The 26,282-nt window shown below is 39.4% G+C and overlaps 2 protein-coding genes across 13 annotated transcripts in view; one reads left to right on the top strand and one right to left on the bottom strand.

Moving 5' to 3' along the window:
• RPS6KA5 (ribosomal protein S6 kinase A5) overlaps nt 1–21,136 on the bottom strand; it is an 81,601-nt gene extending 60,465 nt beyond the window's left edge. The window contains exons 1-2 of one of the 3 annotated variants that reach the window (XM_040600363.1): nt 20,578–21,136; nt 8,384–8,455 (exon numbers count right to left, since the gene is read on the bottom strand). In XM_040600363.1, the coding sequence (XP_040456297.1) occupies nt 8,384–8,455; nt 20,578–20,650 (145 nt within the window). In that variant the 5' untranslated portion in view covers nt 20,651–21,136. Of the gene's footprint in view, nt 1–8,383; nt 8,456–19,272; nt 19,292–20,204; nt 20,277–20,577 lie in introns of those variants that run through there. The other 2 variants (XM_040600367.1, XM_040600365.1) reach the window with 2 other exon arrangements.
• A 460-nt stretch (nt 21,137–21,596) lies between these two features.
• DGLUCY (D-glutamate cyclase) overlaps nt 21,597–26,282 on the top strand; it is a 47,690-nt gene continuing 43,004 nt past the window's right edge. For 4 of the 10 annotated variants that reach the window (XM_040601313.1, XM_040601309.1, XM_040601316.1 and 1 more), the window contains exon 1: nt 21,598–21,861. The gene's annotated coding sequence lies outside the window, so the exon portion shown is untranslated. Of the gene's footprint in view, nt 21,862–21,899; nt 21,920–23,198; nt 23,457–26,282 lie in introns of those variants that run through there. The other 6 variants (XM_040601312.1, XM_040601311.1, XM_040601310.1 and 3 more) reach the window with 4 other exon arrangements.

The raw sequence follows: 26,282 nt of genomic DNA, 5'->3' as shown, positions 1-26,282 counted from the left end.
GGAACTTTGCACTGAACTTCCTTGTGCCTCTCTGAGAAGCCTGCTTTAGAGCATTATACAGAAGTTTCCTTAGGTTCCTGGAAAACGGTAGTTTTATCAAATGTGGGAGAACAGAAACTTAAGCTAAATCAAAATAAAGGCCCCTAGATTTTAACACTTTGCTACCTGTATCTTTAATCACACTTTATAAAAACACACAATAATGCATCTTAAGTGGCAGAATACTAGTAGCATATTAACAGCACTTACTACAGCCTTACATACAGCATAGGGTAAAATTATCCGTTAAGTGTAATAGCTGTAAGGAAATCTCTAGAAACTATACTGGTGTTATCATAAATGAATCTGCAACATAAAGCTTTACCATGGTACAAATTATTTCTTTAGGAATCTGAAAAGGACTGACAGAATGATGAGGATCCTCAGCAGTTTTGATGAGAATAAATCTTAAGTAGCACTATTTTAATCAAATGACTCATGATATATTCAACACCAGAATCTCAGATATCACCACGAGAAATCTACTTAAGACAACACTGCAAAAGTCATTCATTTTGAGTTGCAGCAAGAAGGCACATAAGCTAATTGCGAGAATACCCTTGACAATCTTACCGCAGAAAAGCTTTTCTAACTTCTCAGCCACTTTTTAATGTTCATTCTCATAAAATCTGATGCACATCTCAACTACTTCCAAGGCAGAAATATTTAGCCAGCAACATATTTCCCCATAAAGAAACACACATGGAGTCACCAAATATTCACCCCCAAAATTCATTAAAAATATTTTAAATTATCGAAGAACTAAAAGACTATATCATCACATTTTATTTATATATATATATATACACACACACAAACTATGTTAGACAGGCCTTGCAGTTTATTAAGAGGAATAAAATAAAAATGTCAAGTTAAAGAAAAAAGCAATTATTAAGTTGCAGATTGATAGATATGAGGCCTGTAAGATAAGAGGTTTCATACTAGTAATTTATACCAAATTACCACTTAATTTGTGAGGCAGAAAAATGTAATTGGGAATTGAACTTTCCTTTCAACTTCTGCCTTTTTCATGAATACACATTCATAGTAATACACATTACCCTAATTAACAACTCAGCAAATCATTAGAATATTCTAAAGTACACACTTGCTGAAAGACAACTAATTAAAAATATAAATTCTTTCTATAGAAAGGCAAGCACTTTAAGCCATTGCATCATGACACCATTCTCTTCTTACAGAGAAAAAAACAAGTAATTCTTATTGTTTATAGCACACAGGATGGTTTATGTGGACTTCTAAAATCCATCAAGACTTGATGTTTGTATACAGAGAGTTTTAAAGCAATGTTTTCAAGTGTTCACATAAGCTACACATCTTTCTTAAATTACTTTTTTACTGTGAGTGTAAGAATAATCATGAGACAACAAAGGAAAAGGCACAGAAGTACAAAATATTTAATGATCTGAATAAATTTCACTGTATTCTTGCATGATATTTGCCTAATAACCTCTTTCCTCTGCACTTTATTGTTATAAAGAATTTGGAGGCAGAATTCTCACTATGCAGGTATCTGTCCACATGAATTAAAAACTGGGATGTGGCAAAGTTGGAAAGGCATACAGCCCTAGCAGCTAAAAACAGGAAAGAAAAAAAAAAGGAGCCAAGCAAAATCCTTAATAATAATAAAGATCAAATAACAGCATTCCGAACAAGTATTTCCACTTTTTACTGTCTACCACCAAACTGTCAAAGATAAGGCATTGTCACCCTTCCTTAAATATTAGATAGGCAAGAACTCTTTTCAACACCATTATTTCCCCAAGAACAAGTTCCCTGTCCCATTGAACAAGAGAGTATAAGATGATAAATAAGAAAGGCAGAAAGTGACAGGAGAGGGTCAGATGCATCTTAAAATATACTTTCTATCAGCATTTGCTTTTGTGCTTTTTTACCCTTGGCTTTTTAAAAAAAGTTTAAGTAAATAGGTATGGCAGGCAATACAGCCTAACTTATTTTTCTGTTTTAAAGAAAATGAGTTTTTAGAAGGTGGCTCTCATATCTAAGACAATCTACACTGAGTAATTATTACAAAAAAATAATGTAAATTTTCTTCAAAATTGCTTTGAAGACACTGCATACTGCTGAAATCAGATGCAGTCAGAACAATAAACCAACAGTTGCCTGGATCATCATCTTACTGCTTGCTTTCTTAAAGATTGCATTTGCTATTCTCTCCAGTTATACTGAACCACCTCTGATATTAGTTCCAGTAAGAATCTTGGCTACAGATCTCTAATGTCCAGATTCTTTCAGAAGTCTCTGATGGATGAGTGTGACAAATATGTCCAGGTTCTTAGATTGAACACAGTCCCCACTTTTCAGTCTGCTGTCCATACAGAAAAATAATTTCCTATTTCCCAACTCTGTCTCTGATTATCCATCCCACCTTCCATTCAGCATTCATTATAGCTACCCATAGCAAAAACTGAGTAAAGTATTAACCAGAGTTTGGAATTATTTTTAGACACTGCCTAATTTTGGCTTGCTCTCCTGGGCAGAGTAACCCCACTTCTTTCTTTCTCCTCCTTTTATGAGAATATTTTATATTTTCTTCAATATGCTTTGAAAGATCTAACTTAATTTCAGCCTTAACTTTATCAGAATACTTTCTGACCTCTTAGATGTAACTTCATTATACCTTCTTATATAACAAGATTTTTGAGCTGATTATTTAAATCTGACATTCATCATACCAGTTTTCTCCCCTTCATATGAATATATCCTTTCAGATTCTAAGTATATTCCACATAAGTAGAATACCCTTCCTGTATAAGCACTTAATTCCAAAAGATCGTGTATAAAATATTCTCTTTTATATATGGCAGTTATATTCTTGTTTCTAACTATTTTTGTCTTCATTAGTGCACCACAGTTCAAGCAGTAGACTGTATTATTAGAGCATATGCTCAGGAACCACTTGTATTGTTGCTTCTTAAGCGCAGCTGAAAGACTGAGTGAAAGTGGCATTTATTAAAATCATGAGAGGCAACAACTGCGTAGAAAAAAGGAATAATCAACGTGCAGAAAAATGTATGACCCAGAATGCACTCTACATTAATGTTTTTTAATTTTAAAAACACATTTACAAAAAATGAAGCAAATAAACCAAGTGGGCATACATACACCAACACAGCAACCTTCTCTTGCTGTTCCCTTTGCGGCTTTGGGAAGCAATTAGATTACTTTGCTGCTACATAACCCTGTTCTATAGAATAGACACTAGTTTTCTGTGTTACAGGAAAAAGGCTTTAACTAGATAGCAGGGACAGCTGGAAACTAATTCAGTGGACAGGAAATCTGAAAATTCCAAATTAGGGAGGTTATACAGTGACAGCAGGAAAAAAGGACTTAAAAACAAAAAGAGACTGGCATTTCAGAAAGTATATACTGAGTAGAACACAGGCAAGTCAGAAGTCAAGTAAGCAGTAATTTGCTCCCAGAGCAACAAGTACATTTTTAATAGCTTTCTTAGCAGTGGCATACTGTCATTTATGTTGTTTTACTGACTCAAATGGGCAAGTTTATTCTATTAATAGCTCCTTAACACAACATAAAAGGATCCAACACAGATTAAAAAGGCAAACTCAGATTTTTGCTTCCTTGTATTTTCCTGTGAGGCTCAGGTCAAAAGAGGAACATGTATACTATGATGTTCTTTTAACATCAAAAAGCAAAACACAACAAGCATGCTTCTAATTGAGCACATACAAGAACAAACCAGACATAAAGGAATGAAAGAATTATGAAATTATGGCAAACCATAGTGTGAAGAAAACATTGTCACCAAAAAAAATGAATAATCACAAGAAACATCAGTACACAAAGATACTACTTCTAATAACCTTGGTATTTTTGTGGGGGTTTTAAAAGATAAAACAAAAATGAAGATTTAAATTAACTTTCACTGCTGTTACCTGAAAGAAACCAACACCAATTCTATATGTAATAGCAACAGTTTTATATACTTAAAAAAGTAATCACTTAATTTAACATATTGTATCATCTTTAGTCATTCCAGTTGCTTCATAACAGACTACACTTAAAATACTGTCATTAGTTAAAATAGCATCTACAGTCAACACAATATGACTGTGAGGTTTCAACATATTCTGCCTTGCATTACTGTAGGTCATTTAATTATCAGATAGTTTGAAAACACTTTACATGCTGCATAACTACAGCGAAGAATTTTAAAACAGCATCATTTCATTTAGCATTAGCTATATTACAGTAGTATCAATAATACCTATAAGCTAACACCAGGATAAGGCTTTCACTGCCAGAGTAGAGTACTTGCCTAAAAATAACAACAACATGAAACAGAGGCCAGATGCCCTCTTCCTTGTTTTTCTTTAAACTGCTCCCCAAAAAAGCATTAGCATCCCTCTTGTCTCTGTGAATCATTTTGTCTAAGATGACCTCAACCCCCAGCCCCATCTTCAATTTACAGAATTTACCAGCGTAAAGGAAGAGCAGTTCTCAAAATCATCAAAATAAACCAACACCCCAAAACCAAGAAAACACAGTTTTCTCTTATCATCCCGCCCATAATTTTGGGGCAAGTTACTAATGAAGATACAATGGGTATTTGAAGAGGTCTCCAGGTTCCAGGAATCATCCTGCCTTCCCTATAGGGCCTGATTAAAAACAAAGGAATAAAAAAAAAGACAAGGAAAAATACCCAAAAGATCAGCCTCACACACACACCACCACTTGAAAAATACCTGAAATACTTCAAATTTCTGAAATAATTAAATTACCATGCTTTTTTTCTGGCTGAAATGTAAAAGGCAACTAATAAGCACCTGCAACTTGCAGGCTAGCCAACAGGCAGTTACTGTTGAGAGAGATGGCATATAGCTTCACCATAATTAGATTGCCAGGTATAAACAGATAAAAATTAACTAGATATACATTGAAGAAAATATCCTCCTTTCTTATTCTAATACAATAAAAACTACAGAACAAGATCATTACTTATCAATACAGAAGGCATGCAAATATTTTCTGAATTTTTCTCATTTTTTGTGAGAACAGGCCTAAGGGACAGCAACTAAAATGCAGACAAGCAGTTTTTTACAAGAGAGTACAAATTCTAAATAAGGCCCTACCTTTGCACAGTATCATTGAAGGCAAGTCTGCAGTAAGAGCCTGCTCTTCTAAATATTTCTGACTTGCTATAATCACACTAATGTAAGTTTTCTTTATGCTTCGTCTCATTCCCCCAAGTAAACATATATGCTGGTAACAAAGAACTGAGAAGTCAGAGTAGCTATACTCACCCCTCCAACCTCAATTCAAGTACAAGAATAAGAAGTTTCTGGGCTTAACAGGACCCCACAACTCATGACAACATATTTAAGATCTTGTAGCAAAGTTTGCATGCAAAGAAGTGGTTAGTGTCTTAGGAATTTTCTGAAAAAACAACCTCTCTGCTTTGGGAGTTGTGGGGAAAAAAAAGCAAGGTACATTGCAAAGACAGACATACAGTCAGTTAGATAGCTAAATAACTGAATGTATAGCCCCAGACTTTTCACATGCAGCAGATACTGCAAGGTCTATGGCACTTAAGCTGGTTTTCCATGCTTAAGATGGAGCACTTGCACAATAATTCTTGCTATTGATAAGGTAGCTCTAGAACTTCCTAAAAACTAAGTTTGTAAAAATGTGTTTGTATGTCATTAAACTAGCAGCACCAGAGTCAATTTGTACAAGTTTTCTGTGGTTCTGTAACAGTAGTCCCAATGCTTACAAAAATTTATTTCACAGTAGAACATTTCAGGATCTCCTCTGCCAAATGGACAGTATCTTCCTTCAGCTTCTGTTCTGCTCTGCCAAGTCAATAAAAAGGACACAGAAACTCTTCTGACCATAACAAATAGAAATATACTGGAAGTAAAGATGGTGTTCAGACCTGCATCAAATTTTTGTTGGATGATATTTACAGAAGAAATACCTTAACACAGGTATATCCTATCGTGAAATAATGTTCTTTCAGAGAAAGATCTTGCAAGAATGAAAGGGGATATTTGCTTATTGCAATCTCCAGAATGCTTCTCAAACTAGGAAATTAAACATCATCAGCAAGAACATCTAGGAAGATTGCAGAATCTCTACTACTGGAGGCTTTTAAGAATAAACTGTTGTCAGGGATGATGCAAGTGTAAAGTGACTGTGTCTTGGGCCAAGCAATTAGAGAACCTCTTCAAGTCCATTCAAGCCCTGTTTTCAGCAATTCCATGTTAACGGTAACACTGACAACGGTCACTTCCTCAAAAGCAAACAGAACTAGCTCCTTTCTGATCAGGTCATTTGCATTTAATGCTGCCCAGAAATTGGCAAACAGCAATCTCTGACACCTCTACTGCACTTGTCTTAGCTGTCATAAGCTTAAGACTGAACAAAACTTCTTGACTGCCCTGATGGTCTAGATATCCAAAGAGAGAACCTTGGGCTATGACTGAAATTACGTATTTTTAAAAGTGCAACCAGCATTTCCTTGACAAAACAAGTACTACTCTTCCTACAAATGCCATTCCAGGATACCCAAGGTGTCCTTGGATTCCTAAAGTTAGCGGGAATCTTTCAATCAGTTCCTGAAATAGTTTGAAGCCTACTAAGACAGAAGACGTTTCTGCAGCAATGTGACTGCTAGAACAGGATGAAGACAGGCAAGCATGCTTCCTCATCTTTTTTTTTCTTCACATATACACACAGTCAATCCCACTGTCAACCCATTAAGCAGCCTTTTCTGAAAGGGGCCATTCAAAAATTACCCTGTTAACCTGAGTGAATAGGATGGCTTTGCACTATGAGCCTAAGGACTAATTGCTGTGATTAAGAGTCTCCCAAGCCAAGAGAAATTTGCCTCATCTGTTCATGAAGAAGAGACAGCATGGAAGGTACCAATGAATGACAGATGACAGTTTAACAACAGCAAAAGTAGTACTTCAGAGGTACTGCCTAAAGACAGTAGGAGGAAGACAGGCTACTACTAGTCTGAACTTGAAAACTGACCACCAAAACTTAGTTTGTATTCCAAATGTAAGAGTTTGAAAGTAATTTTGAAGTGATCTCAGACTAATGGTAGTGGAAAGGGAAAAGGGAAAAATTCAAATATGGGACTGGTTTTCATACACATATATAATTAAAAATCTGGCCAATGTTTCCATCAGCAGGAGAGAAAGACATCCTCACATAAATGCATAATAAGTAATTTCATTTTTGTAAACTCCACTCAGACTAATAACACTGACCACTTCAGCACATCTGCTTCCACCTATGAATATGCAACATATATTTAAGAATATTAAAAGCTTCCTTGCCTCTACCACTAAGTGCTGATGTTTAACAGCAAGGGTTGAGGTTTTTAAGCCTGTTGAATTCAAATTTTTTAAAAAATTACTTCAGAAACAGAAAAATATATTCTCAGCTGATTTAACAGCTTAATGAATTTAGGAAAGAATCTGTATGACAGCTAAATGTGAAAATCAAAACCCTTTGCTCTTTTCAGTGACATAGCAGCTTGTGCAATTATAGCCTCACTGCTAGCCATTAATGGCTAATAACACCCCAAATTTAGTATCATAACTAAAAGCTTCTACAGACCTTGATGATAGTCTACCTTCATGATTATCCCCATCTACTCAACACTGCATCTGATGTTAATAGTGACATAGAAAAAGCATAAACACACTAAGAAAAATAAAAGTCATTACTTTCAGTTTGTGTATGCATCCCTTTAAGAAAGGGGAAACAAAGCTTTTTCATTCGTTAGTCAGCAATCCTACAACATCTTACAAATCTCCAACATTGTGCTGAAATCCAAAATACAACAGCAAATATTTTCCATCTTAAGTAGTACTGGGATTTGAATAGGATAGAAAAAGACTACTAGAGCCAATGCCAACCCTCACACATACATAGTTAGGGCATCCTTTTCAATAATGTATTAACATTACTAGGTTTTTTCCAGAAATTTGTGAAAACGTAGTCTGAAAATCTAATGAAATTATCAAGATCGTGGCTTAACTTAGATAAGATTTTTTCACAAACTGTACTAAATTGTCACAAATGTCAAGCCATTTATCTTCCATTTTTTTGAAAAAATGCATCTTCAAAAGTGGTGTAAGCTAGAACATGTGACCTCTAATTTTGCACAATATTTGTGAGGGAGAAAAAAGATATTATGCTATGCAATACAAAAGTGATTTATTTTCCTAAACAATGTTCCAGTTACCAAAGCTTCTGCTAGAGAAAAAATTTATGCTTAAAAGTAATGCTTCCAATGTTCAACTTAGAAAAAAAGAGTACAACTTACCCCCTGTTCCAAGAACTTTCAGGAGCTCAAAGTTTTCAATGCCAACTTTCTCTGCATGGCCTGTCAAATTTGCTGAAAGAAAAAAAAAATATTCACATCAGATATGCAGTACACTGAAACATCATTCTGACACATTACTACAGCTTCAGTAAAAGTAAGTTATCAGATCAACAAAATAAGCAGCACTAAAAGGACACTCCATTTGCATACCATAATCTTTCAGTTTGAAAAGTAAGGGAGAGCAATCCATTTTCTTGCTGCTATGAAACGCTATAGTGTTTCCAGAGGTTTAAAAATCACAAAATAATAACTGGAATCCATCTAACTTGTATACACTGCCTTTCATCCTACTGGGTACCTCTGAAAAGAGTCTAATTCCACCTTGTCTGTAACTTCTAATTGCATAGTTATAGACAGCAATGAGGCCATCCCTTAGCCCTAGCACCCTGAATACTCTCATGTTCTTAGAGTATATGGTGCTTGGGATGACACAAGCAGAGCTCAGGTAACTAACTATTCAGCATTTAACATAGTATTACTAAACCTATAAAAGCTCCCCACTACTATCAAATAGGAAAGATCTTGCATAACCAACAAGTCTGGAAAAATCTAAGCTGCTACAAAGTTGTTTAATTTCTTGGGGAGTTTGCAAGAATGAGGTTCTACATTTATACAAATCTTATACCACTTTGAATTTTTGGTTGGTTTTTTGTTTGTGGTTTTTTGTGTTGTTTTTTTGGTCTTTTTCTTTTTTTTGTCTAACAGACATTCTTCTAAGCAGGGAGGTAAAGAGCCCTATTGTAAGCAAGAATTGTGCTGGATTGGTTTGTTGTTGTGTTTTGGGGTGGGTTTTTTTTTTTTCCTTTTGTAAGTTGCTAAAAGCAACATCTTTCATTCCTAGCATAATATTATCCACCCACTTGCATCAATATGACTGCAGGCCATTCAGCAAAGCTGCTCACTGAAATGATCCAAGTTAAAAGCAGTAAGGCAAAAGTAACTAAGTTTGATTATTCTTAACTAAGTTCAGTTCCCTGATACACTTTAATGAGCAGCTGCATAAACACTTGCACTAGCACAATTAAGGATGCAGCATCAAGCAGCAGAAGCTGGCATGGCTGCTAAAAGAATGCCTCTCAAAGAGCAACTTCAAGTCAAACTGTATGTCTAAAGGTTAGTTAAAAAAAGGTAGCGTAGGAAAGATGTGCAAGAAGCTTTCCGTACCAGCACCACAGATTTCAAAGATTTGAAGTACAAAGATCTCTTAACCAAGAGGAAAACTCTTTGACAGGGGATGCTGCAATTAACTCTGTTCAATTGAAATTCTCATTTGGTTTGATGTTTCTAAGTAGCTGTATCAAGACAGTGTACTTTCTGAATTAATTATCAAAATGTACAGTTATTCTCCATTCACAAAACTGCATTAACTCAGAACAAACAGAAAACTTAAAGCTTCAGAAATACACATCTCTGCAAAGAAGGAACAAGTACAAAAAATACAAATATTAAACAAATTTAAAAGCAAGGTTCACTACTTATTCCAACAATCCTAGGAACCTGTACACATACTCAAACTGCATCCAGTTGGGATAGGGTAACATTAGTGCTCTCATGCAAGGCACTGATGTCTAAAATATTATTTCAAATTCTTACCATTCATCTTTACAAGAGATTAATCAAACTTGGAATAAGTGCAGGCAGACCACTTGAAATCACTGGGAGATGAGAAAGTTTAAAAGAGCTTTCAGATTTTTTTTCTTGTACAAACAGAAGTACACATGACAAAGATTTTTGCAAGTCTGAGGGAATCTACAAGCTATCCTAATATTACATATAAAAAAAACCACAAAAAGCTCAAAACCACACAGCACAGTGGAATTATTGGAGAAATACTACTTTTGTGATCAGTAGCATTTTAATAACATGTACTAGGCAAGACTGTATCAGAATCATTAAAAAATCAACGAGGCGATATGCTCTACATGAATTGAACTGAAGCTTGCTGCACTACTTTCACTGCAAATAAAAGAAACACTGTTGCTAGTGATACATCACAGTCATTGCTGAAGTCTGCAGTAAGGAAGATGCCCTCATGTGCCAAGAAAGGAATAACAGCAGGTAAGGCAAAGCTAGACTGAGCTGGTGTCTATATAATTAGACTAGTACCTTGTGTCACAGTTAGAAAGCAGTCTGCCTTGAAGCAACTTAGTATTACATATTGCTCTTCTTAACAAGTACTGAGAATGGTACTCAGTGTGAACAGTTTCAAAACAGTGTCTTTCCTGCCAGGGAGAACAGGAGTCACGGACTATCCTAACAAGACCAGGGCTAGAGCACCCACGGTTTTAATGAAGCAGTGGATGTCACCAAAGAGATTCGGGACATAAAATTTCTCTAGATATAAGCTAACTGCTGAACTCCGAGCAGGGAGCAATTTTTCACTGAGAAATCCACTGATTTGGATCTTCTATTACAGAGTACTCCAAAAAAAGCATTATCATCTCACATCTTTTAAGAGCTGTCAGCAGAAGGCTTTTCAATTAAACATCATTCTAGAAAAGAAAACAGTCATTTAATCCTATCATATTCTTGGAACCGAATAGGAAGACAGAGTGGAACACAGAAATGTTGCATCTCCCGTAACAAGCTGAAGATTTGTAGTGCTGGCTACAGTCCTAAAGCGATCCAATCCCTAAACTCAAGTCATTAATCTAAGCTGTATCATAAACTCAATTTAACTGGTATTCCACATCCAATAGTGTTAGTAAAACCTTTCCAACTTTCATGAAGTTACACAATAAAAAGCTGAGTGATACCTAGTTTGAACTATTATGTACTTGTTTCAATGTCAGCAGTAATTTTGCACTATCCACTTAATCCCATTTTTACTTCCATTTAGGATATTTAATTGCCTTATCGAAAATAAAAGAAAAAAGAAAAATTAAATCATATGAAGGTTATTGTAATATTATTCTCATAGTAAAAGGGAAAAATTACATCACAGATCAGCATATGATCACTATAAAATAAGTCCTGCCTCCTCCTTTTTGCATTATACTGGGAAAAAAAAGCCATCCCACAAGACCAGATAGCTAAAAGGTGCTGTATAACACAGAGGTATGATAGGACACTTGAGACGTACAAACTTTATTGTTCCCTATAAAGCAAGAAGTAGCATGACCCTTTAGAAAAAAAACAACAAAACAACCAAACACTCAAACAAAAAAACCCACCAAAACCCCCACACAAACAAAACCCCACACCCAGATCTCCAAAGCTACAAGAAAAGATCAAAAAATTCCAGAAAGTGCTTCTCCCAATGCTACCATAGCTTGCTCCAACAGTTTCAGTTACTGCACTCAAGTCCATCTCTGAAAGTCACACCCCAAGAAAAGCAAGCTGAAGAGCTTGTGCCATGTGCTTACCAACAACACTTACTAGAGCAGTTCTTTGTCTTCATATGCTGAAACCAGGCACAGCACTTTTCAACATTTTAGCTGAGATGAGGTGCAGTTTCTCCAGAACTAAAGTCATCACACCAACATTTCCTTCAACTTGCTTTCAGGAGTATATGTAATTTCCCAAAGATCAGTTATTCTATCCACCGGTTGCTCCCAGGAACCCAAGTGACCACTGCTGGAAGATCTTCACAAGGAATCCTTTCCGCAATTACAAGACAACTGTTGCAAGTTTGAGAAGCTTTAAAGGATTGCAACAAGAAGGCTACTGCTACTACTGACAGAACAGTTAAAGGCTTCTCCCACCTCACAGGCATCACCATGCTAGGATCAGTATCAGAACATGACCCAACAACTGCCCATGCAACCTGCATGAAGACAATGTAAATGTCAAGAATGCAACAGGATGTACACACCAGCATCTAGCTAGCATTATTTCTAGCAAGTAGTACCGTAATCTTTCAGTGTACACAAAGATGCTCTTCAGAAACAGTGGCTTGGGAATGCTCTTGATTTAACAATTGAGCACAAAGAAAGCAGTTTTGGAAATGGAAAATTTACTTCTTCATGCCCCTTTTTCTTCAAGTCTGTTGACACATCAGCTGAAGAGTACCAAGGAAGGGAATCAGGCTTGGACAGGAAGAAAGTACTCCCCAAGTCAACAGGATGAGCATTTCTCCACAAATGATCTGAAGCCACACATGACACAGCAGTATAAGGGATGGTGGTGTATCATGGAATAAAAAGCAGTAACCTGCCTACACCCTCTAGGAGACAAGCTAACTGCATAGGTGCACAATTAGGAAGAGCTTCCATTTACTGATTTTCTGCTGTAGTTCACAGTAAGCAGCATTAGACCAACACAGGTGAGTATAACAGCTGAGACAATAGCAAGATATAACAGATCAACCCAGAAACAAAGACTAAAGGGAAAGCCCAAGACATCACGGCATCCATAAAAATGAGGAAACAGTGGTACTGGTTGGAATTTTCACCTCTGAAGTAAAAAAGAAAGCAAATATCTAGAAATATTCTCACTGTAAAGACAAACCTCTACATGCAAGGACACCAATGCGTGGAAATCAGTACTGTCATTCTCAGCTCCCTGAAGTAGGACGGTCTGTTTAACTCTGGGAACCAGAACAAAATATTTCTGCTTGATGGAGGATCTCTAGATGACATAAGAAACATGACTGTCACCTGCAATATACCTGAACTTCGAAATGGCCATGTGTGAGCTAAGAACTGTGCAAGCTAGTACTGTGTAAAGACTATTTGTTTTTAATTGTACTTCTTAAGAAATAACATTTCAACAGCAGTTGTTTTCAAGTTAAAATGTGCTGTGTCCTCTGTTTGTGGACTCCATTGCATACAGGTTTTGAAGCAAACAAAAGAAAGTAGAGCTTCCTCTACTGAACTAGATTCAAGTAACCTTCAAAGACAAGCTCTGCCCAAAAGCTGTGACTTGTCTCTACTGTGCTTTGCAACGTGAGACAGCTCTGCTATTTTGTTGAGCAGAACAATGAAACTCAGACAATTTAAAGCAGCACAGAGGAAGCAAGAAGGAAAACAGGACAGAAGAAATTCTGTAATACTTCTATTACGTGTCCAATGTGAGGTGCCAAGATCAACTTGATTCTAACTTCTTCAGAGAATGACCCATCTCCACTCACCTAACAGATCTACTTTTAAGTCACAGCAACAAAGAACAGATGCTGTTTTCAAAGTTGTATGAACACAAACACGAGATTATCCTTTACTCAGAGTGAAGAGTGGGTGGTTTTCCTTGAAATTAAGTAAAACTAGCAAATTCCTTCCTGAAAAAAAAAAAAAAGCCAAAACAAAAAAAAACCACCACGTAATAGAAACCACACAGCTATTGCTTGTTAGACACCAAAGAAAATACATCTAGGATGTTATACTGGTTTTCTGCTATACATAAAATTATACTTTGACTGTAACTGGTTACAGCAACTGAGAGCTATCTGTTAAGTGAAAAACATTCCACAGTCCTTCAAATCTGACAGACTGAGTATCTGAACAAGAGTATCATTTAAACAGGACAGAGAACTATCTTGCAAATTTAAAATGGAATTTAAAGAGCATACCATCTCAAAGATTACCTGCATTTTTCTTAGGCCAAAAAAGAATTCAGAGCAAAAATAAAACATGCACACAGTTCTGAACTCACATCAAAGAAAAGAAAATGCAATTTGTATTACTCTGAACTCCAGGATCACAACTAAGATAACTGGAGTGACAACTATTCATTCTCTGTATTAGATGCTTAAAGAGGAGACCATCTGAACGGGGGGGGGGGGGGGGGGGGGGGGGGGGGGGGGGGGAATAACAATCAAGATCCCAAAGCTGCTGATCCCATTCTAGAAGGCCTAGAAGCCAAAACTTTACACAGCCAAAGATGGCAAAGACCTCTGAAGTACTAGCTAAGCTGAATGCAATATGGAAATTCAGAAGCATGAAATGCCATGGGGAACATGACAAGAAAGTATCATTACCATTATGAAAACAGACTGAAGTTGCAGAAGACTATCCCACCAAAGTTACCATTTGTACATCAGAAGACGAAGTAAAGATAAAAGTGTAGATATCTGAGATTAACAACCCAGACTCACAATAGTCTGAATTGAAAAGTGTTCCATGTTAAGATTCATTTGTGTTCATCAGCAGCAGCCCTTCTGCTATTACAGAGGTGATTTTGCTATGAGGTTTAGCATTACTGTGAGACGAATCACTAAGATTCAACCTAGAAGCACCTCCGTGGTTAGCTAGAAGCTTAATGTGCAGTAATACAATACATCATATAATAATCAAAAAAATCCCAGAATGAGATTAGGTAAAATGCTAATGAATAAAGTTGCTATGGGTAATCTAATGCCAAACAGAATCTGTTTCAAGATCAAAATATCTAAAGACTCTGCATACCTTTTCAAACAAGAAACTGTATCTAAGTACAAGATATGAATCAATCATCAAAAATCAGTACAACACTTAAAAAATACACTAACACTTTATTCAATCACAGACACTTTGAACAGTGTTAAAAAGTAGCAAAACGTAGGTTAATTTATCAACAAAAGAAGAGCAACTGACAACCTCAATGTTGATGAAAGGTATTTACATATTAGTTCATGAGACATTAACCAGGAAACTAAGAATTATTTTCAAAATTATCCTCTCTCAGGTATAGTTTTTATAACCATCTGTCCAAGCCAGCACAAAATATTTACAGGCATCAACAAAAAATGGGAAGAGGAAACAGTCACAATAGCTCCCAAAACAAAACACAAAACCAAATAAAGTGACTGTGTGTAACATGAGTCCTTCATAAACAGAGTCATCTGCCTACCTACAGAATGAGTCAGAAGCAAAGAAATCTTAGCAGAGCTTGCACCTTTGCACCTCATCATGGAGTTGGAGGGGGGGAAGCGTGCGCAGGCACGCAGGAAAGAGAATGTTTAACATAAGATACCAAAAGATGCCAAGCAATGAAGGGGATCAAATCACACCTTCAGATACCCAGGCTTTCTCATATGTTTAATCAACTCTGGCAAGTCTTTTCTGAATTGCCTCCTGAATAAAATCCCAGAGTGTATTCAAGTTGCATACAATTCTCCTAACTCTTGTGGAATCCAGCATGAGCTTTTAAACCATCATATTTAGAATACATTGGAGGAAAGCTAAACAAGCTGACAAAGACAACTGTGACTACTAGTCTTTGTTTAAGTCATACATTTTATAGAACATCACTGAAGCAATGAAAGCAAAATGAGCAATGGTACCAGACCCTTTTACAGATCATTTTAATCGGGTTTATTACATTCCAAAGCTGGGGCAGGGGGACAACGATGGGGAGACAGACCAAGAGATCAATAGTTATTCTCCTCCTTCATAATCAAAGTTTATCATAATCAAAGTTACCAGAAGACAAAATAAATTCCTACACTACAAAAGAATTTTTTAAAGTATTGATTCTGTGAAGAGTAAAATCCACAGATTTAAGTTGTATTAAAGACGATTCATAAACTTAACCCTCTTAAAACACTCTTTATACTTCCCACAGCAATATGAAAAAAATATGTATTTTAGTGCTCAAAAGACAAAAGTAGAAGTAAAAGCAATCCAAGCTTTGAAATATTAAACTATTAATATCTCCTGATCTCCAATCAATATACAGAATTAGTACAGAGTCAAATCTGTGTCTTACAGGAAAAAATTTTAAAAGTATCTTTCTTATAAAACTTTCCTTCTAAAAATAAAAACTGCAGAGGTGACAGGTACAGCTCCATAGTGAAGTTTGAATACTCTATTTAATGCATGATTCATCATTTTTTTTAGCCATTGGAATTTTCACAATGCCTTACAAAGTAACATGAACCTTATAGTTTACAAATAAATCCATTCTAGTTTAATTTCTCATTCAAAAAGGAGTAAATAATAATTTGCAATATTAAACCCTTCAAATAGTCCATGTATTTATTGTCTGAAGCCTTTCACAGTTTCATACTGAATTATAAACTAGACTATTTGACTCAAGTGGAAATTCCAAATTCTTCTGCCTCTGGAGCCCTGTAGCCCATCACTACATTGACTTCTGGACTATACATGCCTTTTTGCACATCATGTGTTATAGTCAGACAAGTTGCAAACTAAGGCAAGTTCTTTAGCCCAAAGTTTGTGACAGCACTAAAATGAATCCAGTATCCTCTTCAAAAGGGGCTTGCCAAAAGGAAAAGAACAATGTCTTAAAGCAAAGCAAACAACATATATACAGCCTATCACCCATGCATTCATGAAATGCTTCACAAATTCCCTTCAGGATCCCGGTTTTGCTACTCTCTGCCTCTCACTGGGCAAAGCATGGAGTACACATGCATGCTGCATGACGGGCAAACTCCTACCTAGTCACATACACTGAAGGTTCAGGATCCTTATTTTATTTTTTCCCCAAAACAAGAGGTATGACAATAGCCAACAGGAGATGGGGGGTAAATCTCACTGCTAACAGTTCTATTTCCTTCTTACCTCTCTACATCACAAGTCTTTCCCTCTCTGCCCAAATCCTGCCCTATCACACAATTTTTTTTTCTCAAATAGCCTTTACATTTCCCATTGTTCAGTTCCAAAGCACTACCAGGAAACAGAAAATGTGAAAAAGCAACTATATTCTTTTTTCACTGTAAAGAATATATAACTTCTTAGGTCTCCAAAGAGATTAGAAGTTTTATTAACTCTGAGGTTCACCTGCAAAAAAAAGCAAAAAGAAAACCCTTTGCCTCTACAACATTCCAGAAACAGACACTGGAGGAAATTTCATTTTCTCATTATTTTCACTGTAGAGCTTCAGTGAGAATCTGAGACAGAGACAGTCACCACTTCCTACCATTTGATCTTTGGCATATTTTTTTTTCTACTTCCTGAAAAGGTGACTCCACTTTCCTCAAAAACTCATTTCTTTCCCGAAGTGAGCAAAGACAGATGGTAATAATTCTGAAGCAGCTGAATTGTGAGATTTCTATGAAAGAAGAATTAGTTTGTGTGACAGGAAAAGAAAAAAAAGTTGCTAAATATATTAGGAGAAAATCATTATTAACTGAAATGCATCCTAAAAGTCACTGCTGTGTCTGGTTTGTAAAACAACCAACTGAAGGAACAGTCATTGAAGCACAGGCATGCTTACAGTTTCCCCAGCAGTAGGGGGACATTCTGATTCTTTGTATCATTAAAATAAAATCTATATACACAAAGTGGTGCCCAGTATTTGTAATACAACAAATCACATGGCATCTCACAGAGGCATTCAAATGTTATGCACCACAGTTCCTTCCCTATCACAAACCCAATCTACATGCCTATGAAGTGATGTTTTCTCAGCAATTGCTTTTTGGTCACGCAACAGAGGAGTTTCAGGGCCCTAAGAATATGGGATACAGAGCTAAAATTAAGGTTGACCCTACATATCAAAGCCAGCACTGTAATTTCAAAATCAAAGCTTAAAAGAGGTCAAACCATGGTATGATAGAGATAACAATCAGCTGGAAGCTTGTGTAGAAATAGCACTGCATATGCTCTAACTGTGCATTTTCATATGCCGCAATACTTGCCTGAAAGTAACAACAATCATCTGTTTCATTCTTGAAGATAATAATTTCATCTTAAATTCAAGTTTTATAGTTTGTTCACTTACTCAGTTGACCATAACCAATGCCTCTAACACGTTTAATATTTTTAGAGCCATTCCAAGACACAAGTAATATCAAATGCAAAGTATAACTGTAGGTTCACCTGCATTTTAGTTTATTTGACTATATAATTCTTTGTACTTTGAGTTTGTTATCAAGAGCTTCAAGCAACTTCCACAATATGAAAATGAGACACTCCCTTCTCAAAGAAGGCGGTATTTCTACCACAATAGTACATTCTTTCAAAGCACTGTGGAGACTGACCTCTTTTTCATCTTCCAACTGACAGCTACTTTCAATATGTAATTCTAAATCATATGATTAGTTACAGAGCTAGCACCGCCAAAGAAAGAACACTGAGAGGAGTTCCACTAGAGGAACACTACAATCTAAACAAATCACACATTAAAAAGATATTCATGGTATACAACGTCACTATTCAAGAACAACAAAGATCCTCTGGCTTGAATTCTAATTTTGCACATCCTCTCACCCTCTTTCTCAAAATGAAACACAATAATCACGCTGCATGCTTAAAAACTGTAGTGAGTTGACCCTAGCCAGTAGTTGGGCACCCACACAGCCAGACCCAGTACAAAAAAACCCGAGGAAAATATCCAAAGTACGCTACAGATTATTTATGTATTTCCATATCAATAGAAGCTGACTGCAGTTTTTATCCTCAAATTACCATACCTCTGTGCATTGTGTAAGGACAAGTTTTGAAACAGTATCTTGATAAATCCTGCATAGCAATGACACTATTGACACCTTCAGGAGTAGGAGTCTCCCAGGAGTACATGACAGAGTAGCTCCCTCCTCCACCCTAATGCTCCAGAAATAGACAAGCCATTGCTAGAAAGCATTTTTCAGAAATCAGTTTTCTAAATACTTAATAAGGAAGAGCAAATGAGGAGGGGAGAAGCAACTGAGTCCCACTAAACTGAATTTTAGAAGCTTAAAAGGGCACAAACAAGGTTGAGAAATTTAAAATTAAAAGTACTGGTACTTCCTGAATCTGCAAAGCTTTAAGATCATGATTAAAATGATAATTGCTTATTCTGCTATATTAGACAGCTCTTTGTCTAGATTATATGAATATTTTTATTCTTCAAACTATCTTTAAGTAACTATCCCACAGGGATATGTGCTGTCTCAACTTTTAGAAAAGGCACTAGACATAGCTAGGTAAACATATAGAATAAATGTATTATGCTTCCTTTCCCCTTACCCCTTTTTCTCCTGCACACTGAAATCTAGCAACTCCCAACGAGACAAGTATGTTTTCCACCAACAGTACTGCTTCTTCTTGAAAGAAGGAAACTACAGTCCCTTTGGTTTCTGCGTAGCCATCAGGAAGACCGCCTTTTTTTTTTTTTTTTTTTTTTTTTTTAAAAAAAAGCTGTAGTGATAGCTACGTGCCGCTGGGGCACCTCCACCGAGCCCCTAGACCCAAATGACAGGGGGACAGAAGGCTGAACACGACGAAGAGACCAAGTACCACCACTTGCCTTCCCCATCGACCCATTACAGTGTCAACTACATTAACCCGGGGGGCGGTTCTCTCAAACTTCTGCGATGAACACCATAGTATATTTACTTTTATTTCATCATGGAGAAAAAAAGATGGTGAGAGAAAAGAAATGAAGGGCATGGATTAAGAGCACCTTCACTATTAAGACATATAGAGAATATACATCCTGATTATGTTTTACACGCACCCTCAAATTTACAGTAAAATCTAGATTTACTGCAATATTCAAGTTGCCTGGAAACTTCTGAGAAGCACTGAGTCCCTATTGAAAATATATAAAGATCTTCCCCAACACAACAACCTACGACAGAGCATTTCTGCTGTATCTTTGAAAGATCATACATATTTCACACGTTGAACTACTTCTCCAGAGGGTCTACAAGTAACTACTGAGCTGAAAGAAGATTTCGTAGACCTAAAAGCCAGATAACTGCGGCTACATGTTAGCACATTCCCCTCCCTACAATTCCGGCATTTCACCGAAGTCAGAGAAAAGCTGTCACACAAAACGACATCATTTAGGACTGTAACAAACAGCAATCGTCGCCCCCCCCCCCCCTCCGCCCCCGACACAGCCATAAAAGTCAAACACATAATTAAAAAAAAAAAAAAAAAAAAAGGCAGCTAACCCTTATCTCCTTTCAAAAGCGTCAAATACCACTGGGGCGGTGGGTCAGAGGAGCCAAATAGGCAGCAGAAGTCCAACTGAAATACTTCTTTCAGAAATAAAAGAAGGGACCCCCCCCGCCCCCACCTCACACGCTCCTGCCCATGTCTTTCAGCTCATCCTCTTTTTCTTCCTTCTCACCGAGACTTCCCTACTGGTCCCGATCAACTCTCCTGAAGCTCCTTCCTCAGCACTTCTCCCCCCAGTCCCGGCAGCCCGGGCCCCCACCGCCACCCCCTGCCGCCCTCCCCTCGGGCAGGAGCGCTCCCCCAGCGCCCCACGCCGACACCCCCCCCCGGCCATGACCTCCCCGGCCCCCGGCCCGCCCCGCTCACCGTTCCTCAGCTCGTGCTTGACGGTGAGGAGCGGCAGCTCCGCTTCCTCCGCTGGGCCCGAGGGTCCCTCCATGTTCTCACAGGCGGGCGCTCCCCCGCCTCTGCCGCTCCCCGTGTGTGTGAGCGTGGAGGCGGGGGGACGTCACCTGGCCTAAGGCGGATTTTATTTTCCAGGGGCGCTCCGGGGGAGAGGAGCCATGCAGGCGCGTTGGGGGCGGCTGTTCTCCCCTCCGCCTCGGGGAAAACGGAAAAACAACAACAACAAAAAAAAAAAACACCAATAAACCCACACCACCCAACAACAAACAGTTATTAAAATACAGGGAGGCACACGCACGTCGGCTTCCCTCCCCCGGCCCTCAGAGCCAGCCCATGTCCTTGCGGCTCCCCTCCCCCTTGCTCCGGCCGCCCTCCCCGCCCAACTGCAGGGCGCGGAGCCGAGCGGAGTCGAGCCGAGCCCGGCGCGGCCCAGCCGGGATAGGCTGAGCCAGACGGGAGGAGGGGGCGCCGTGAGGAGCGGCTCCTACTCAGGCGCTCACGCCCCCTCCCTCCCCCCGCCGAGACGCTCATTGGGCGCGCGCGCCCGCGAACCTCACGGCTGTTGGGCAGAGAACGTCCTACGTGCCTCCCCCGCCCTTCCGCCGAGCGGCGCGCTCCCTCATTGGGCCACCGGCTGCGCCAGGCGCTGGCTCCGCCTCCCGGCTTCCCCCCAATCCCTTCTACTCCCTGATCTTGTTTGTAAACATTCCCGCCCGCCTCTCCCACTCCCCCGCCCGCTTGAGGGCGGGCGCTGGGTTGCCTAGAGAAAAGGGAAGGCGCTGATTGGCCACTGCCAGCGGCAATCATCTGAGGGAGCTGCGGTGGCGCCCTTCCTGCGGGTTACGGGCTGCTTTCATCGTATTTGGGGGGGGAGCAGCCGTGGGCTTCCCCACTCGCAGTGGCGGCAGGGGGGAGCCGGGCAGAGCCCCAGCCTGGCGCGGGGCGGCGGGGGCGGAAGCGGGATGGGGGAGCAGGGCATCCCCTCGCCGAGGGACGCGACGCGGCGGGGAGGAGCGAGGGACGGCCGGGACGGGGGTTCCCGCAGAGCTCTGGCCGCCCGCTGAACCTGCGCCTCCCCGCGCGGCGCGGGCGGCGGGTGCGGGCTCCCAGCGGCGGCACGGCGGCGCGGCACGGCCGCCTCCTTGGGCCGGGGTTAGCGCGGGAGCTGCCGCCGTCAGTGTGGCACGTCGGTATGTCCGCCTTCAGCCAGCGCCCGCCGCCGGGCGACAGCGCCGCGGCCGTGCGGTACGCGCTCGGGGCACGCAGGATGCGGAGCCCCGCACAACGGGGCCGTGGGTGGCGGGTGAGCGCAGGCCCGGCGCCGGGCTGCACTGAGGAGGCCGCGGGCGGGGGGGCGGCCAGGGCTGGGGCAGCAGGCGGCCCCGCGGCCCGGCCGCTGGGCAACGGGCGGAGCCGTCGCCTTGGGGGCTGGAGAGGCTGAATTTACTGCAAGTTAAAACAACCTGTGAGGTCGCTGAAAGGTCACAAAGCAGAGCGGGGCTTGGGGGTGATGGTGGCTCAGGGCGCGCTGGTGAGGGGGCGGCCTGCCTGGTTCGGGGTGAGGTACCGCGGGGTGAGGTGCAGGTGCCGCCGGGTACCCTGGTCACGACGCACTGCGCGGGGCATTCTCATGTGGTGCCATTAGTTGCGTGGGACACGCTATCCTGAGAGTGGGGTTTGGTTCTGGTTTTGAGGAAGATGTGTCTTGAATCTCATTAGGCCTGTTCATCTCACTTAAGCCTCTCAGTCCTGTAAAGTTGTGGAAGCCATCTGACACATCTAAAGACATATACTTTTCCTTGAGACAGGTCACACAAGTCACTTTTCTCTCCACTTCTTATTTACAGTAATTTCTGACTTGTTGCTTTTGAATGCTATGGCTTCCTGTCGTTTGACACTGCGTGACAAGAAGCTGATTTACAATGCCGTGTCACACAGGACAGCTCTGCTCAAGCAGAGTCTGATTCTGGTACATCAAACGTCAATGAAAAAAAGTGTCCTCTGTTAATCCTTTATTCACATTCCAGTATTATGTACATTTTTTGTGTGCGTTTGTATACATATACATAAAAAATACATCTAAGTATATATACATACACACATTTCTACAGTTCCCTGTAGAGAGATTGGGTTGAACTATTTGAAGTTGATAAGGGCTTTCTACTATAGAATCGTTTAAATACCAGACCTCAGTTTCAGGGTGCTTTTGGGATGAGTTTTCTTCCCAGAAATTAAAAATATTATCTAAGGGTTTCATAGTATTCCTGGTAAAACTTTCGAAGGTCTTTTCTACAAAGCACTGCAGGTGTTCTGTTGAGGTATCTCCCTGTAGCATATGATACACACATGACTTCCCTGAAAACATCCATCCAGCTACTGCCTTTCCAACAGTATTATATCAAGGCTATAAATATAGAAAGTCAGCTTGCAAAAGATGTTTCCAAACTGAAAAATAGATTCCCTAACTTCTGTCACTTGATTTTAGAAGCCTCTCTATTGCAGAGACAGTAAATGTTACATCAGCATAATATTAAACCACAAAAGGGAAAATAATGAAAATACAAAATAAACTGATAAAGTTAATTTTTAAATTAAATGCTTGCATCTTTGTAACTAATGGCTCGTCTGTATAATTAGTGGGGAGTGTCAGTTTTTCTTCTTTACAAGGAGTAACAACCACTTCTGATTATTCTGTGTCCCAGATGTTACATTTTGAAGAGACCAGTACTGTATTTCATCCAGTGGCTGTACTAGCCTACACTTTGGACTAACTGTCCCTGGCAGCCTCAGAAGAGAGAAACTGAAATCTGACTCCACTCTGTTCCTTACTACCGCTCAGTGTGAGTGAAGCTGGCATTGAATCCAGTAGTTACTAATAGTTTTGGTTTCTGACAATCATAGCTTGACAGACTTTTATCTGCTTATTTGCCTCAGGATAAAAGCTACTCTTCATTCCCTTTAAATTTCAGCTAAAACAGCTTTAAAGAATGAGGTCATGACCCTAAAAACATCAAACCATGGTTAGCGGTTGATTGTTGTAGCTGCTGGCTATGCATATAACAAGACAGAGTGATTACCCTATATATTTAGGTTGAAGTTTTCTGGGCTTGGAAAGTACTATTGCATGAGCTGGAAGTTCATTGTTATCACTGAGGGACCCACTGATTTGCTTGCGCCTTGGAAAAAGTAACTGAGTAACACGGTCATTCCGTTTAAAAAATCAAGATTTTTTTAACGTAACAGTCTCTCCAGTGTTAACATTTTTGCAGTGGGTTTCTCGTGTCATATCCAGGAACAGCAAAGCAGCCCTATTGAATGTTTGGAAAGAATCCCACCTTTTGACAGACAAAAGAGCTATAACTGCACCAAAATCCTAAACCTCTTGTCAGTAGTCCCTGAGTACAAGACTATGTTCAAGTTTTCATTTCAACTGAAATTTTGGGAGCAGTGGAGGATTAAACTTGGTCGTGTGCTTGATTTAAGAGTGGACCTACCTTCAGTTGGATGGTCCAGGCATAGTGGGCTGGTTTCATTACCTCCATCACCTTTGCCTTTGAAGCAGTATCCCGTGGCTTTGCAGTTGGAAAAGGACACAGTTTTGTCAGCCTTAAGTGTGGACAAGATTTACAGATAGGTGGAAACATACATCTATATCTGTACCAGAAAATAAAGCAGATAGGACTCGTTTTTGTCAGGGCAAGTGGCATGACATGGCATGGCATAGCTTGCATGCACACAGCTAAATTCGTTCCCCTTCAAAACAGAGTGGCCTTTTCCGTACTGCCTCCTGGATTTATGCAGATTGAAAACTGTTACTGAGCTACACTAGCCCCCAAGTTGTATGAGGACATTGCCTAGGAGAGTACTAGTCAGGGGCCCAACCATTCCAAAAAGCATGCCAGCAGTCAGAAATATGGATAGTCATGTGTCAGAGCTCAGATTCTGCCTTTGTCCTATTTAAATCACTGACACAGACAGTCACAGAGTCAGATGAGGGAGGAAATTTGGCTTGAGCCTGCAGCCAAAGCAGACATGTGAAAGTACAGAACAATGGTGGACTATAGACCCACGGGGGGTACAAATGGTCTGTAAGAGACTCCTTTGTATTTTGGAGAAGTAAAACCACCCTTGCTATGTAAACTGTGCTTTTAGAAGTGCAGCTCTGAGTGCAATTTAACTGACTGAAAATGTTATTTGCATTTTAAATACTCATTTCTGTGTGTGCTATAACACTGAACAAAAAATTACTATTGGTATGATATGCATTCAATAAATCACGTCTCCAATGTTAAAAGGAAAAACATCTGATGTAAAAATTATTAAAAACTATGGGGTAATGCAGAGCCACTCTCATTCCATAGTCTAGATGTGGTTTTTGTAAATAGCATTTTCATATTTGTGTGTACAATAAGAGCAACCTGACAGGTTAATCAACCAACAGTTCAATGTTTGGGCTGAGCATGTGCTGCAAGTTTGGGAACATGGAGTAACAGAGTTCTAAAGATAGATGTCCCTTCTCTACCCCACAACACAACTGTTCAAAAATATGCGTCTTTACTTGCCATTCCTAATTGTGAAGAGAGGGAGGAAAAAATGCTGTGGGAAATACCCACATGGAAAGATATTATTGAACTTCATTTAAGAAAAAGTGTCACAACATTTCCTTTTTGGTTCTGAAAGAGGTGGCGTGCCAAGATGGTTTGAGGGCTGAGGTGAAATTGAAATGCTCAGTGTACAGACTTCTGAGAGGAAATGAGAGAAAGAGAGAAAGGAGAAAATGAGCGCGATAGCTGCACACTTCCAGGGGCTCACTGCTTTACAGTTTTGAGGGACCTGATTTACTTTCTTTTTGAAGGGCATCTGCCTAAGGAAGACATAGTTTCTATGGAGCTAAAGTTGGGGGCGTCTGGGGCTTTCCTGTGGTCATCAAATTGTTACAGAAATAGGTGTTATTTTCAGAGTACAAATGTTGCAAAGCCAGATGATACACAGTGTTCCCCTTAATCACTCCACGAAGAGCATTTGCACAGCAGGGGAAAAAGAGGATAAAATTTTGGAAACCACAAAATGAATTTAGGGAAGGACTGCCCATGAAAGACAGTCATGATGTGAAGCAGCTTTTGTGTGAGATTTTAGCACAGTATTAGTTCTAGTTCTAGTGTCTAGTTTACATATATTCTCTGTGATCTTTTTAAAAAATCTGCAATTGAACATTTTGTGCTTGATAACCATCAGAAAAACACACCAGGTCGGTAAATTCGCTGTTTAAAGCATTTTTTTATGAAACTGCTCTGGGCAGCAGTTTTACCTCTTTAAAACCACTTAATGTCTTACCATGAAAGGAGAAGTTATGCTAAGCATCCAAGCCTAATAATTCTCTTAACGGAAGTGGTACAACTCTGTCAGGAAATGGATTGTTTCTTGAAAGAGTGCATGTAAGTGAAGATGTGTTACTGATTCTAGGGTTACATCTTTGATTAAACTTAAGTCCTGTTTCAGTTACTATTCAGTTCTTTGCTGAAAATTCATTTGGTTTGGGCGTTTTTTTCTTCAGTAACAGTACAGCTACAACTACTATTCCAAGCAACACTTTCAAAAGTTTAATTGTTAAAAATCTACATGGCTATAAAAGAGAAATGATAAAAATATTTGTTATGTTACTCAGT

The sequence above is a fragment of the Falco naumanni genome, chromosome 7 (assembly GCF_017639655.2).
Source record: "Falco naumanni isolate bFalNau1 chromosome 7, bFalNau1.pat, whole genome shotgun sequence".
NCBI lineage: Eukaryota > Metazoa > Chordata > Aves > Falconiformes > Falconidae > Falco > Falco naumanni.
The sequence above is the reverse complement of the archived record's forward strand: the minus strand, read 5'-3'. Positions and strand labels throughout refer to the sequence as shown.